Raw genomic sequence first — 13,410 nt, forward strand, 5'->3', positions numbered from 1 at the left:
AGACGGTTAATGAGGCTCAGAGGGGGCAATTAAATTCATGTGGAGATTAATGTTTTAAATATAACATTTTTAATACAGAAATATTAAATATTTAAATAACAGAAATTATATGATAGAAATGAACCTAAATCCACCAGCAGGTTGCAGCAAGTCACTGATTTTATCACTGAATCGTTCATTCAATTGATTAGTTCGAACAGCTGAATCATTCAGGAATTAGTCAAGTTTATTGACGGAAATCCGTCGTAGCGCCAGAAAACTTTAATCCCTGTTAATATATTTAAATGAAAAATTTCACTAGTAGTCAAAGACTAAGACAATATTAGGATATTCTAGCTGTTACCTCTCTTTTGGTCTCAGGCAGTGAAGCGTATAGTCCAGCGTGATGGTGTGAAGGAGGAAGATGCCTTGAGGAGACTGAAGAGCCAGTGGCTGAATGCAAAGCTGATAGAACATGCTAACGTAGTGCTGTGCACACTGTGGGAACCTGACGTTACTCAGAGACAGGTACACACACACCAGATCAGGAATGTGCTTTATTAACCTCAAAACATGTGGCTAATCATTGATGCATGCGTTTCCTCAGGTGTTGAAAACCTGGACTCTATTACAGCAGAGGATTCAGAAGAGACTAGAAGAAATCAGACCTTCACCCTGAGACGGACTTCGATATGAATACAACCGGATTTCAGCGTTTTCAGAATTTAGTGAAATAGTTTACTGATGTTTCCTTAGTTGATTATTTCAGAAACAAACAAGAAATCATTTACCATTTGTAACCTTCATAAACACATGAGCCAGTATCAGTTCTTATGTTCGTGGCTCTTCTAATGTGGTGTAAGAGGTTTGGGACGGAAAACACCTTGACCACTTTTAATAGACCTGCAATATGCGGGTTACCTTTTTTTTTTTGTGCCCATTGTCAGAAATGTCATACTTGGTTGTCACACTGCCATTTATGTATTTTTGCAAACACAGTTTTCAGTGTAAAAGGCTTTGATCTTAGTGTAGATTAATAACCATCTCTCTTTCAGAATAAGCATAATCTATATTGTGCCTCCTGAAGACGAAAGTTTAAAATGAATGTCAGTTTAACCCATAATAGACCAACTGGTCAGTGATCTAATGCAAATTCACAAAATAACTTGATGTCATTGTGATCAACTGTTTTAGGTTACCAATTAAAAATAAAAACTTTTTAAAAATTCAAATAAAACTTTAATAAATGTAATCTTTATACACACACATGCATGTACAACAAATTAAACTCTTAGAAACTACTTTGTCTTAAATGAAGCAGAATCAAACCATGCCCAGGTTCAGTAGAAAAACACAATGCTCCGTCTCAATTAGTAAATGATGGCTAAAACTTAACACCAGGGAAAAGTGATAGAAATTGAACTTGAAACTATAACGTGCCTGGAGTAAATTGTGATTTAAAAACCAACAACAGAACAATTCAGAAATAGTGAATTACAACTGCTTCTAGTGACGTCAAACATGTGGATAGTTTGAAAGTACTTTTGTTGTTTCACCATCATTTTTGCACATGGTTCCTAAAGTTCGCTTAAAAAAAAAAAATCCTGTTTTCTAAATTAAACCATGCCCAGGTTCAGTAGAAAAACACAATGCTCCGTCTCAATTAGTAAATGATGGCTAAAACTTAACACCAGGGAAAAGTGATCGAAATTGAACTTGAAACTATAACGTGCCTGGAGTAAATTGTGATTTAAAAACCAACAACAGAACAATTCAGAAATAGTGAATTACAACTGCTTCTAGTGACGTCAAACATGTGGATAGTTTGAAAGTACTTTTGTTTCACCATAATTTTTGCACATGGTTCCTGAAGTTCGCTTTAAAAATCCTGTTTTCTTCAAGCTTAACATTGTAGAGTTGGTGTTCTAGAGTTGCACGGTGAGTTTGGCAGAGCACAGCGCCTGTCCCAGACTGTTGGATGCACAGCATTTGTAGATCCCAGAATCCCCTGGTTGCACTTGAGCAAGGGTGAGTGTGCAAGTGCCATTCTGATCAGAATTCATCTGAACTCGTCCGTTTTTCTCCAGCGGCACTTCATCAAACAGCCAAAGCACTTCAGGGTCCGGATATCCTGAAAACATTAGTAATTTCAGTGAACTATGGTCCAATCACGAACTTCTTGAAAACATGCTCATGGTTGGATGCAGTAGTTTCATTCCCGGCATCCGCCAAACCCAGACTCGCCCATCAGACTGACAGAGGTACCTTGTATTGTACAGGCCAGGTGCACAGTGGCTCCGCAGCCCTCAGTGAGGTCATGCAGGGCTTGATGGAAACGTGGTTCACTCCACAACTGATTTTCCAGAGATGCCACAGCTTGCTCGGCCTCTTTCCCCAGAGCATTCGCTGAAAATACAGTTACAGAGACACCATGAGAGGACAAATTAATCATCCTCAGGTAGTTGCAGGGGAAAGTCACTTTTGTGCCAAGCCAAACATAATTGCAAAAGTAATGTATAATGGCTTTGAACACTTCATTTGTTGGACAAACAGGTACTCATGCATCTTACCATCTACAGAAATGGGAGACGGCTGTCCATCAGATTTGCTCCAGCGAGCCATCCTTGTTAGTGCGAGCAGGGCTTTACCAGCTTTCTGCAAGACAGAACCGATATGTACACGATTTGCAGTTTACCAAAGAGGTACAAAAAAAAATAAAGCAATCCTGATGACAGCCTTAAGGAACTTCCATCAGTGAAAACCATCAGGTATCTTTATACTAAATCGGCTGAAGGCGAATAGCCTCCTAATTTCCATACCTTCCATTTCTGTCGGGCCAGGAACCTTCTCATCTTCTCTTTATTTAGGGATTTGGTTGATCTGGAGTTTGAGTCGTCAAATAAGGCTATCCAGGGATGAGCTAATGCTTTCTCACAGGATAATCTTGTTCTAGGAAAAAAAAAATAAAGCAATCCTGATGACAGCCTTAAGGAACTTCCATCAGTGAAAACCATCAGGCATCTTTATACTAAATCGGCTGAAGGCGAATAGCCTCCTAATTTCCATACCTTCCATTTCTGTCGGGCCAGGAACCTTCTCATCTTCTCTTTATTTAGGGATTTGGTTGATCTGGAGTTTGAGTCGTCAAATAAGGCTATCCAGGGATGAGCTAATGCTTTCTCACAGGATAATCTTGTTCTAGGAGAATAAAAATGAAATAAAACATTCTACACATAGAATAGAATAGAATATGATGCTTAAATAACTTGCAGTCTACTTGCATTTTGCATGACTGTGGACTGAAAATGGTCAGTTAATTAAAAACAAGACTCCAATGAACATAAATCAAAGTTATTACAGCTAACTAAACCATAAAATAAAAAAAAAGCTAGTTGATATTAAATTACATTTCAGCTGAAACGGAAATTTAAATAAAAACTACAGACATAAAAATGAAAACAAAAGAAAATATTAATATACATTAGTTCTGGGCAACGATTGATCACAAATAATCGCATCCAAAACAAAGTTTTTGTGAACAATGGGTGTGTGCTGTGTATATTTGTTATGTATATATAAATACACACATGACTGTGTATATATCTAAGAATGATGTTATGTTTATATATATATATAAAAAAAAAAATATATATATATATATATATAGAAATTATATGAACAAATATACACGTAAATATTTTCAAAATATATACTCTGTGTGTGTGTCTAATATATATATATATATATATACACACACACACACACACACACACACAATAAACAAAAATGTTATCTTAGATGCAATTAGTCGTTGCCCAGCACTAATAAAAACTATAATGGTATTATGTGAATTAAACTAAAATACCATTGTTACAAATCATTAGCAGAATATAGTAAAACATGCATGATGTGACCATGCTAATTTCGAGTCGCATTCCTTCGTTCACCTCTTATCCTTCCTCAGCAGGCCGCTGATGAAATCTTTGGCCTCATCGGTGATATCACCAAAACTCTCAGGATCGAACTCCCATTGCGCTGCAGTAACCAGAGCTAAGGTTTCGGCATCGCTGTTTCCTTGGAATGGAGACACACCACTCAGCCTGGGAAACAGTGAAAAAGAAATTACATCCAGCAAAAACGCACATATTAGTCGATAGAAATCGAAGTGCATCTATAACCTGCTTCACTCCGAGCCCTTACAGTATGTAGCAGATGACACCGATGCTCCACATGTCGGTGGCCAGATCTACAGGCTCATAATTAACAACCTCTGGGGCCACAAATTCTGGAGTCCCATGCAAGACCATCAGATGTTTACCATGCTCTGAAAAGGCCAAAAAAAATAAAAATAAATATATACAAAAATAAAGTCTAAATATTTTATTCTATACTCTATAAATTTGATATAAAATGTATATAAAATGTGCATTAAGAGTCATCCGTATGAAAAGTGAGTTTTGTATTTTATATATGAAGCTGAACAGTTTTCAGTGTTCATTTGTTGAAAGTTAATCCAATGGGATTTAGTCCCGTTTATATACACCGAAATTCCAAGATGTGATATCAATTCTCAAGTTATCAGCAGTACAAAATAAATATGCACAATTTTAGCAGGTTTTGTCCCAAATTAGACAAGACATATATTCAAATATGCCCTTACTACCAGAGTTTGATCAGCATTTCTACATGAATCCATGTAAAGGCAGTTCAGAGTATTCTAAACACATTATAAATGTTAGAAATGTATTGCTGAAACACGCTACACCGACTGTGAACTATGTAGTACTGAACTGTGGAGTTAAACGGCCAACACAGTTTTTTGTGTGTTCAGGATTTTTAGGGCGGGTCTGAAATCTCGATGACGCACTGGAGCCACTGAGCATGGCCCCTCCCCTAACACTATATTAACTAGAGCGCATTAGAATCAGTGGTTTGTAAGATAGCTATGCCTGCGTCACGTAAATGCATATTTCCTGACAGACAGCAAAAGGTCTGGGATTGGAAACCTTGACCGCTTTAAATGGCCAAAGACCACCCAAAATGCCATATGATTGACAGGTAAAAGCAACCAATCACGTTTCATTGTGTCCCGCCACGCTTAGGGACAGACCTGGGGTGTAAACTTTTTTTTGCGATTTCTTCTAAAATAAGCATGTTTAAACAGCAACAAAAAAAAAAAAAAAAAAAAAAAAAAAAAAAAAAAAAAAAACACAACTCGATGACATTTTCCCATAATTTCGAAAGTTTCGAAAGTAATATTGAAGTATTCCAATAGTAATATTTCTTATTTAGTTTTTAATTAAGTATTTCATATTATCATTATTTAATAATATTCATACTCATTATTATTATTATTATTATTTTATAGTCATATTCATATATAATTATTGAATTGGAGTGAATTCTCAGCAATTTCCATGCCCTTCACCAAATCAAATCACTCCCCTGTAGGTAAAATATGTTTCTCATCTCCTGTAATAATTATAATAGATCAATAGACCTTTTCCAGAAGGATGTTGTTTCGAAACCAAATGTAATTGCATATTGGAGTAAATTTGTGAGTGATGTTGACTGGACAAAAGTCTGGCTTCTGCCCAATCGATATCGCTTAACAAATAAGGTGAAAGTATCCTTTAAGCTTCTCCACAGAATATACCCTGCTAAACATGATTTAATTAAATTAAAAAAAAAAAGAGATATAGATGTTAGCTTTTGCAAGCAGAAGCCGGAGACAGCGGTTCATTTATTTTGGCACTACCCTTACGTGTCTTTTCTGGCATTATGTACTTGACTTTATTGTTGAAAATGTTGATGGAGATTTTATTTTACAGTGGAAAGATGTTCTTTTAGGCATTATTGTAAACTCCAAAGATAAACAAACTTATTTTATTTTTATGGATACATTTCATATCCAAAAATTTACATTTTCAGGTAAAAAAGAAAAAAAGTTATAGCATTTAAAAATGGTGAAATATATTGAATCTGTATTACCCTCGAAGAAACAAAAAGCTATCTGAATTTTGCAAGCATGTACACTTTTTAATGTATTCCTATAATTGTATATCTCCCCCTAGCATTCCATATTTTAGTATTGTTATTGTTACTGTATTGATTGTGTAATTCTGTACAATTAATAAAAAATTGAAGTTTTTTTATTTATTATTATTATTATTTTTTTATTAATGCCAAGATAACAAAAATAAAAGCACAGAAAACATCAACATTGCATACAAAGAGGTGACATTACATGCAAAACACTGTTTATACATGTACAGTATATATATAAACCCCGAAAGCTTTAACAAAATGGATTAAAAAAAGATAACTTTTAAAAGCTTAAATTCTTGGATGAAATATACTAGTCAATATTTGAATGGGATCAAAACCTTTCATCAAAGTTGTCCTAAAACCAAAATGCATGAACTTGTTTGATCCACTTCAAATGTTGACTACTGTAATTGAACCTCTTTTTTTAAAAAGAAAGGATTTCGATGAGTGAATATGAAATTTCGCAAGTAGTAATAATCAGTGTTGGGGTAACGCATTACAAGCAACGCGAGTTACGTAATCAAATTACTTTTTTTTTTTCACGTAACTAGTAAAGTAACGCATTACTTTTTAATTTACAAGAGAATATCGGAGTAAATTTTTTTTTTTTTCAATTTATTGACTGACAGCTCTCCTGTCCCCATGCTGAGAGACATCAGAAGATGTTACTGTAGTTCTAAAATAAATATGCATTAATTCATCTCACTCACACACAAAAAACCCCCCCCCACAGATTCAGTATTCCTCAAAATGAATAAAAATAATGCAACTCAGAATGTGACGCAAAAACCTGCAATAATTAAATGTTAAACACAAATATCCTTTATGTATTTCATCCCATTCTATTAACCAATGTCTTTGCTTCTGACCTTCGATGATCCAGTTCATACTAATAAGCTCAAATTACTCTAGACAAACATTTGTCTTTTTTTATTGCTGAAGTGTGTTGAAATGTCTTCTTCTGCATTCTACTGTACGGACGTAAATTTACTTTGCCTTCAGCCTGAGGCTTATTCATTTCACTTTTGGTGTGAAAAGGCTTTTATATTTGCCAAAAAATATAACTTTTTTAAATTTATTTTAAAAACAAACAAGCAAGCCCTGTCCAGATTTAAAAAGTAACGCAACTCATTACTTTCCATAAAAAGTAATGTAATTAGTTACTTTTTTATGGGAGTAACGCAATATTGTAATGCATTACTCTTAAAAGTAACTTTCCCCAACACTGGTAAGAAGTTAATAAAATATGAATCAATCTTTTTGCATATTGAAGAAGCCAAACAGTACACCCTTAAAAGAACAAAGAGTACCCCGGAGCACATAGCGATTAATAACATTAGAGAATTCAATCCAAAATAGTTGTGTGTGAGGACAACCCCAGAAGATATGCTAATCAGTTTCATTAGGGTCAGCTTGTATCCATGTCCGATCTAAACCTTTTCAAAAACACTTAGTCTATACCACAAACTTAACATTTCATATACTTTTAAAAGGCCGGCGGACACGCCCCTCTGATATTGCTTTACACTGACTTCAAAAGCCTATTTATTCTAAATAAAGGTAGTCCATGAGATCACATGATCAAACGCGTCTTGCTCATTGGCTGACGCTGCAACAAGCGGCCAAAAACCTTTTCCTCGAGGGAGACCTCAAACTCCAGTCAAAAATGGCATTTAAAGGTACATGCAAAGCTCTGGTCCTCACTCCAGTACAGTAGGTGGCGGAAACGCACCTTAAAATGTTGTAGTTGCCACTACACAAGAAAGATGATTCTGGAAGTGCTGCACTGGTTGTTTACAGCAGAAGAACAGGAATGCTCTATGCAAGTTTCGTGCGTTTCTTTCCACATTTTGCTTTGGATCCTGGTTCATTTTTTTTTAAATGGTGCACAAGTGTGCATTTCCACTTCAAGCACACGAGGTTGTGCACTGAACATTTTTCACAAGACGATTTCAGAGCAGATGAGGGAAAGGCACGACGATATCTTACGGTTACAGCTGTGCCTGTCATTTATTTACAAACTAAACAGAGGTATGCATGCATTGGCATTCATTGTAGTTTTAAAATTAGATGTTAACAATTACTCGATGTATAATGCATCACAAAATCGTGTCATTTACAACAGATGGGTTGTTTCAGGAGACCGTGAGTGATACAGCACTGATCAGATAAGACTTCTATTCAGAAGATTCGGAGGACATGGATCACTGTTATGCATTACCCGCAGAGACACTACAAACTCTGCCGAGGAAGCGAAAGAAGTCCGACGTTAAGAAGAGAGAAAGAGACAGACTGAGACAGAAAAACAGAGTAAACATTGGCGTGGCCTATTCCAGATGGAAAGCGCTGAAAGTGGAGAAAGGCATGAAGAACGACGCGGAGGTTGCTTGCTATCTGCTGGACAGGTAAAGAATTCTGCACGCTTCTAGAACTGCGTGCGTGCGTCCTGCGGAAGAACACTGTAGCCGGAGCTACTTCTCTCTGTTTAGGTCTATGGCGAATCACGCAGGTGCTGGGCTACTCCGCAGCGGTTCCTACCAGAACCAGCCTAAAATAGTCCGAGTATAAACACTTATTATAGGTGTACCGTAGTGACTCAGGACAAGCCAAAAACACGGTTTGGAAAATGGATTCATGTTGTACTCGCTCACTATACATTTTTTTTGTAAATTTCGAAAAAAACTAAAAAACAAATGCAGCTTTAAACTAAAAGGTAATTTTTTTTTTTTTATAAATATAAGGTGCATTAAGCAATATTTGAAAAACGATTTTGACCATAGTGTCGGACCAAGTCCCAAAACACACTTGCAGCCAATCAGCTCCTCGAAAGTTTTTCATATTTGTATTTTGTAAAAATTGTATGTACATTTATAACACTATTCTTTGCATTATAATACCTTTACATCAAATAAAAAAAAAAAAAGTAAATAAAAAACGAATGCAGTGTCTATGGGAGGGCCGGTAAATTTGACAGTTCTCTCTTCTGACTAGAGGTCGACCGATAGTGGATTTTGCCGATACCGATAGCTAGGTTGGACCACACTGGCCGATACCGAGTTTTAAAATTGATACTGAACAAAAACTAAAATAGTGCTTTATTAACAAAAACAGTACTGAACCATACTAGTAGTAGTAAAAAAAAATAATAATAGTAAGTTGAAATTAACACTCTAACAAGGAACAATACTTGCACAGCTTTCATTAATCTTAATGCTACAAATGGACTCTTATTTTAAAGTGTTACCATTTCATTTCAACGGTCATGCTTAAAGATGCACATCTTTAAATATATACACACAGGCTATAGCATTAAAATTATATACAAATGGATATTGTATGTATACTCTCAGACTTGAACTGCTTCTATTCTTGAACACTTAATGATTATCTATAATCAAAATAAAAGCGCAGTGCTGAGTCTAGGAGAACTCACCGGTATCACACACACTCCGGACGCGTCGCAATCAACTCGAGCAGCGGTCTAAAACAGTTTATTTAAAATCACCAAATGGACACAAGTTTACTTCAAACTCATCCATGCCAAATTGTTCATTCTTGAAGTTCGGCATTTAAAAAAAAAAAACCCCGGAGCAAACGGAAAGAGAAAGCGCGACCTATATTATAGCTCTATAAATGAAGCATACAGACTTTATTAGAGCCACAGAAAGACACGTTTTGCTGAAAATGCACAATTCATTATCTACATTAACAACGATTCGGGACCAATATAATGTAATTTATAGGAAAACTATGTGAATGGCGCTCTGTGGCGCAGCAGGATTTTCTGTCGGCTGCATTTAAATCCGTGTCTGAAGTTTCTGGCTCGGTTCAGCATGTAGTATCACGCGTCTAAACAAATAGCACGTGCTGTCAGTGATTTCAACCACTAGAGGCTGCTCTCGCACTGTGTAATGGCAGCAGACCCTTCTCAGCCGCTTCAGCAATGGACGCAACCCGGAAAACTATCGGCATGGATTTGTCGATAACCGATAGTTCCAGCAATCAACTATCGGTGCCGATTAATCGGCAAAACTGATACATTGGACAACCTCTACTTCTGACTGCCGTTATCGGTCTCTCTCCATTTTTTTCCATTTATTGAATGTCATGAAAACACTATCGTGGAGTTTTTCTTTTGCTATTTGAGCAAATGGGAATGCAATAAATATATTTGTGGCACTCTCCCATTCACTGCTCTTCAAGTTAACCCAACTATGACGACTTCCGCTGCTGAGAATCCCGGAAATGTGAAAAAGGTCCATTTAACTACTTAATCATTTCGTCTCGTTAAAAATAATGTCTACAAATTTATGAATCTGATCCGAGATCAAGTAAAAACCATAGACGCTGGTTCAATGGTTCGCCGCGGAAATTGACACGTTTCTATGACGTTTTTATGGCATATACCGCCACCTATTAGGATGGCGTGTGGAGCATTGATGTTAAAGGAAAAACTAAAAAGCTAAAAGGAGAAAAAAAAAAAAACCTAATAATTCTCTAAATCCTCTTCATTAATTCTGTGTCTTTGAGATACTTATAGTATGTGAAACATGTCTATAGTTGCATCTTTATTTAACAATATCTGTAGTGAGACCTGATTAATTCCTATATGAAGTGCTTCTGTAAGTTGTAACCTTTCATTCTCATATCCTTTACATTTTACTAAAATGTTCAACCGTTTCAGTAAGATCACATTTAACACAGTCCAGATTCATGTTTTCCTATTATATATAATGATTGATTTAGTGCAGCGTGTCCAATTCTAAGATGAGATATTATGCGGTCTTCCTTTCTATTCCCAAAAATTCTCCTCTCATTTCCAACTATTTTTGGAATATTATATAAATGTCGTCCTTTATCATCACCATCCCATTTACTTTGCCACATCTTTTAATGCTTTTTTAATTAGCCCTTTTGTTTCTAATTTACTCATCGGATCATTAAACTCTGTCTGGATGTTGTTTTTTTGCTATTTGATCCACCAGTTCCTTTCCTTCTATTCCTGTATGTGCAGCTATCCATATAAAAGAGATGTCGAAACTGTTCTGACGTAATGAAGCCCCGTTTACTGAAATCACGTGACTTCGGCCGATTGACACGCGCTCTGAACCACTGTTTGATTCACACAAGTTTCGAAGCGTCATGGAGCAGTGCTTCTCTTTTTCCACCACTCCGGAGCAGAAGGTGGCGGTAATGCACCCATTTACGTTGGTTGCCAGCCGCCGTTAAAAACCAAGAAGAAGAAGCAGTGCTTCGAAAGCGCCCATCACTAACGGATATTAGCAGATCGACTACAGATAGAGATGGCAGATAAAAAAAAGAAAAATAGGAAAATATCGGAGGAACAAAGCGTTAAAAAGAAGGGTTACGACCAAGCAAGAGGTAAGACCCGCGTAAATATCGGAGCGGCTTTCCAGCGGTGGAGAGAGCTCAAGGAGCGGTTAGGCCTGGAATCGGACGCCGAGGTTGCCTTGTTTCTTCTTGATAGGCGAGTAACGTTGATTTTGCTTTGTTTCTCACAACTTAACCGTGTTAGCTTTTGCTTGGGTGTCATCTTCGCATGTTTGTTCATTTGCAATCTTATTGTCGTTCGCTTCAGCTATGATAAAGACACATTGGTTTCCACAACTTATAAGCATTGAGCGTGTAAACGCGTCGTTTCATTTGATTCCTTTTTATTGATCGCTATAATTGACCTTAATGCTGCATCCACGACAAAAGCTGTCAGTATAAAGGCCAATTCACACCGCACGAACAAACAAGTCTGTTAGAGTTTGTTGGATCAGTGCGTTACCTTTATCGGCGTTTGTTTTCACCTGACTGAACAGGTTTAATCGGTGTTTGTTGGGTCGTGGAGTGTCTGAACGGTCTGATATGATTTTCCAACAAACGACAACAAACTCTGACGTAATCTGACCTGGCCACGAACCGTTGCCATGACGACGCGCATAACGTTACTTCCCATAAAGCGAGCTTCACCCGCGGCCTCTTTTTTTTTTATTCGCCGTTTTTTTTTTTTTTAAGGAGTTAGAGTGACACGCAAATACATTAATAGTAACAATTTGATTGTGGTTACGGGATCATCCCCCCCCCCCCCCTTCATTTGCATAAATACAAAAAAAATTTTTAGTAGGAAATCGCGCGGTTACGTCACGTCCGTAAACACAGTCTGGCACCAAGCAAGCAGTAACGCGCCAACTAAAGTTGCTAGCAAGTGGCAATTTAGAGTTTCAGTCATCAACTGGAAAAAATGTATAGAAACATTCGTTAAGACGCTGCTAGAATTTTTTTACAACAAAACACTGAATTATGCGTGAAATTAAGTAGATAAACTGAAATGGTATTTCCTTGCCAGACGTACTTCAATAATCTTCATTTTAATTATGGCATTTAAATATTTTTATAATTGTGGCGATTGGTAATTACATAGTGTAGTTTTCCCCCCTCAGTAAAAAAAAAAAAAAAGTTTAGCCTTATTTGCTTATTGCAACTTTTATTGTTTTCTAATTTGTTTATTAAGGGTGTGTGGTGGGCATCTTTTGCAAGACAAATCCAGTGCGTCTTTGAGAAAGAGAGGAAGACCCCGGAAATCAACATTTGCATCTGCACCACAAACTGAGGTGTGTAGGGTATGTACATTCAGGTAAATTGCGACACTTTTTGCCATTGAGGTGGGAAAGAGTCCCAATTATCAGGAAATAACCTGTAAAAATGAATACTACACCAGTACAATGGCTGGTTTGTTGGGTCAGTCAACCTATGCCAAAGATTACTCATGTTTTTTATGGTAACTCTAGTCAACCTGCTAGATCTTAAACGCATTTGGTTTACACTGCATCTGATACAACATACTAATCTCAAACATAAATCGTCATAGAAGATTCTGAGGGATTCACCTCAGCCCAGTTGGGACACTCAGTCAGACACTGAATCCGTGCCTAGTCCAGAAGCCCAGTCCACAAACGTTGAGGTCCTTGGGATCTGCTATGACCTCCCTCCCCTTTGGCCAGATCAACCAGTAAGTGCTCACATATCATGCAAGTTTCTCCACTATTACAGTGCTTTCCAACGCAGAAATTCATTGATCTTATTTTATTTCTCCTCACCAATTATTCTGCAAATAATTAAGCTCCAATTATAACACTTCACAATTTTTGTAGTTATGTTCAGCCATACATGTGCCGTTGTAGAGTTCAAACTCATTTTAAAGTTTTTCCTATTTTTGTCAGAAATTCAACTAAAGACTTACTAACAAAACGGTCATTCCTATTTTGGTAAAATCTTGTTAAATTAAAGCTAATTGATCTCATTTGACTTTAATTAGGAATTAATTTGATTGAATTTGAATTGCAAACTTGATTCAAAACTGTGAAATTGACAGGC

At 36.7% G+C, this 13,410-nt stretch overlaps 3 protein-coding genes across 8 annotated transcripts in view; 1 reads left to right on the forward strand and 2 right to left on the reverse strand.

The window, feature by feature from the left end:
• Positions 1-1,440: 1,440 nt before the first annotated feature.
• Positions 1,441-2,928, reverse strand: LOC107554561 (myosin light chain kinase, smooth muscle-like). Its single transcript, XM_016237118.1, has 4 exons — positions 2,799-2,928; positions 2,550-2,634; positions 2,245-2,385; positions 1,441-2,110 (listed from the first exon to the last, which is right to left on the reverse strand). Exons 1-4 carry the CDS (start codon positions 2,829-2,831, stop codon positions 1,905-1,907), a joined length of 465 nt encoding a protein of 154 aa, XP_016092604.1. The 5' UTR covers positions 2,832-2,928; the 3' UTR covers positions 1,441-1,904.
• Positions 2,929-3,002: 74 nt separating this feature from the next.
• The window catches only part of LOC107555236 (myosin light chain kinase, smooth muscle-like), a 19,629-nt gene continuing 9,221 nt past the window's right edge, over positions 3,003-13,410 (reverse strand). Inside the window, exons 9-11 of the mRNA XM_016237975.1 lie at positions 4,180-4,303; positions 3,927-4,079; positions 3,003-3,177 (exon numbers count right to left, since the gene is read on the reverse strand). Of these exons, the coding sequence (XP_016093461.1) occupies positions 3,003-3,177; positions 3,927-4,079; positions 4,180-4,303 (452 nt within the window). The remainder of the gene's footprint in view (positions 3,178-3,926; positions 4,080-4,179; positions 4,304-13,410) is intronic.
• LOC107554423 (uncharacterized) overlaps positions 7,785-13,410 on the forward strand; it is a 9,089-nt gene continuing 3,463 nt past the window's right edge. Inside the window, exons 1-4 of one of the 6 annotated variants that reach the window (XM_016236918.1) lie at positions 7,785-8,058; positions 8,153-8,432; positions 12,548-12,656; positions 12,905-13,045. In XM_016236918.1, coding sequence (XP_016092404.1) covers positions 8,227-8,432; positions 12,548-12,656; positions 12,905-13,045 — 456 coding nt within the window. In that variant the 5' untranslated portion in view covers positions 7,785-8,058; positions 8,153-8,226. Of the gene's footprint in view, positions 8,059-8,152; positions 8,433-10,999; positions 11,516-12,547; positions 12,657-12,904; positions 13,046-13,410 lie in introns of those variants that run through there. The other 5 variants (XM_016236936.1, XM_016236927.1, XM_016236942.1 and 2 more) reach the window with 5 other exon arrangements.

Source organism: Sinocyclocheilus grahami, unplaced genomic scaffold, assembly GCF_001515645.1.
Source record: "Sinocyclocheilus grahami isolate Dianchi unplaced genomic scaffold, SAMN03320097.WGS_v1.1 scaffold19.1, whole genome shotgun sequence".
In the NCBI taxonomy this organism is placed as follows: Eukaryota; Metazoa; Chordata; class Actinopteri; order Cypriniformes; family Cyprinidae; genus Sinocyclocheilus; species Sinocyclocheilus grahami.

What these genes read in the sequence shown, in the direction of transcription:
- LOC107554561 (XM_016237118.1), bottom strand. Translation starts at nt 2,831, where the DNA reads ATGAGAAGGTTCCTGGCCCGACAGAAATGGAAG. An exon ending in GTCTCCCATTTCTGTAGATG is followed by an intron (nt 2,386 to 2,549) that starts GTAAGATGCATG and finishes CTGTATTTTCAG; the next exon opens with CGAATGCTCTGGGGAAAGAG. An exon ending in CCTGGCCTGTACAATACAAG is followed by an intron (nt 2,111 to 2,244) that starts GTACCTCTGTCA and finishes TAATGTTTTCAG; the next exon opens with GATATCCGGACCCTGAAGTG.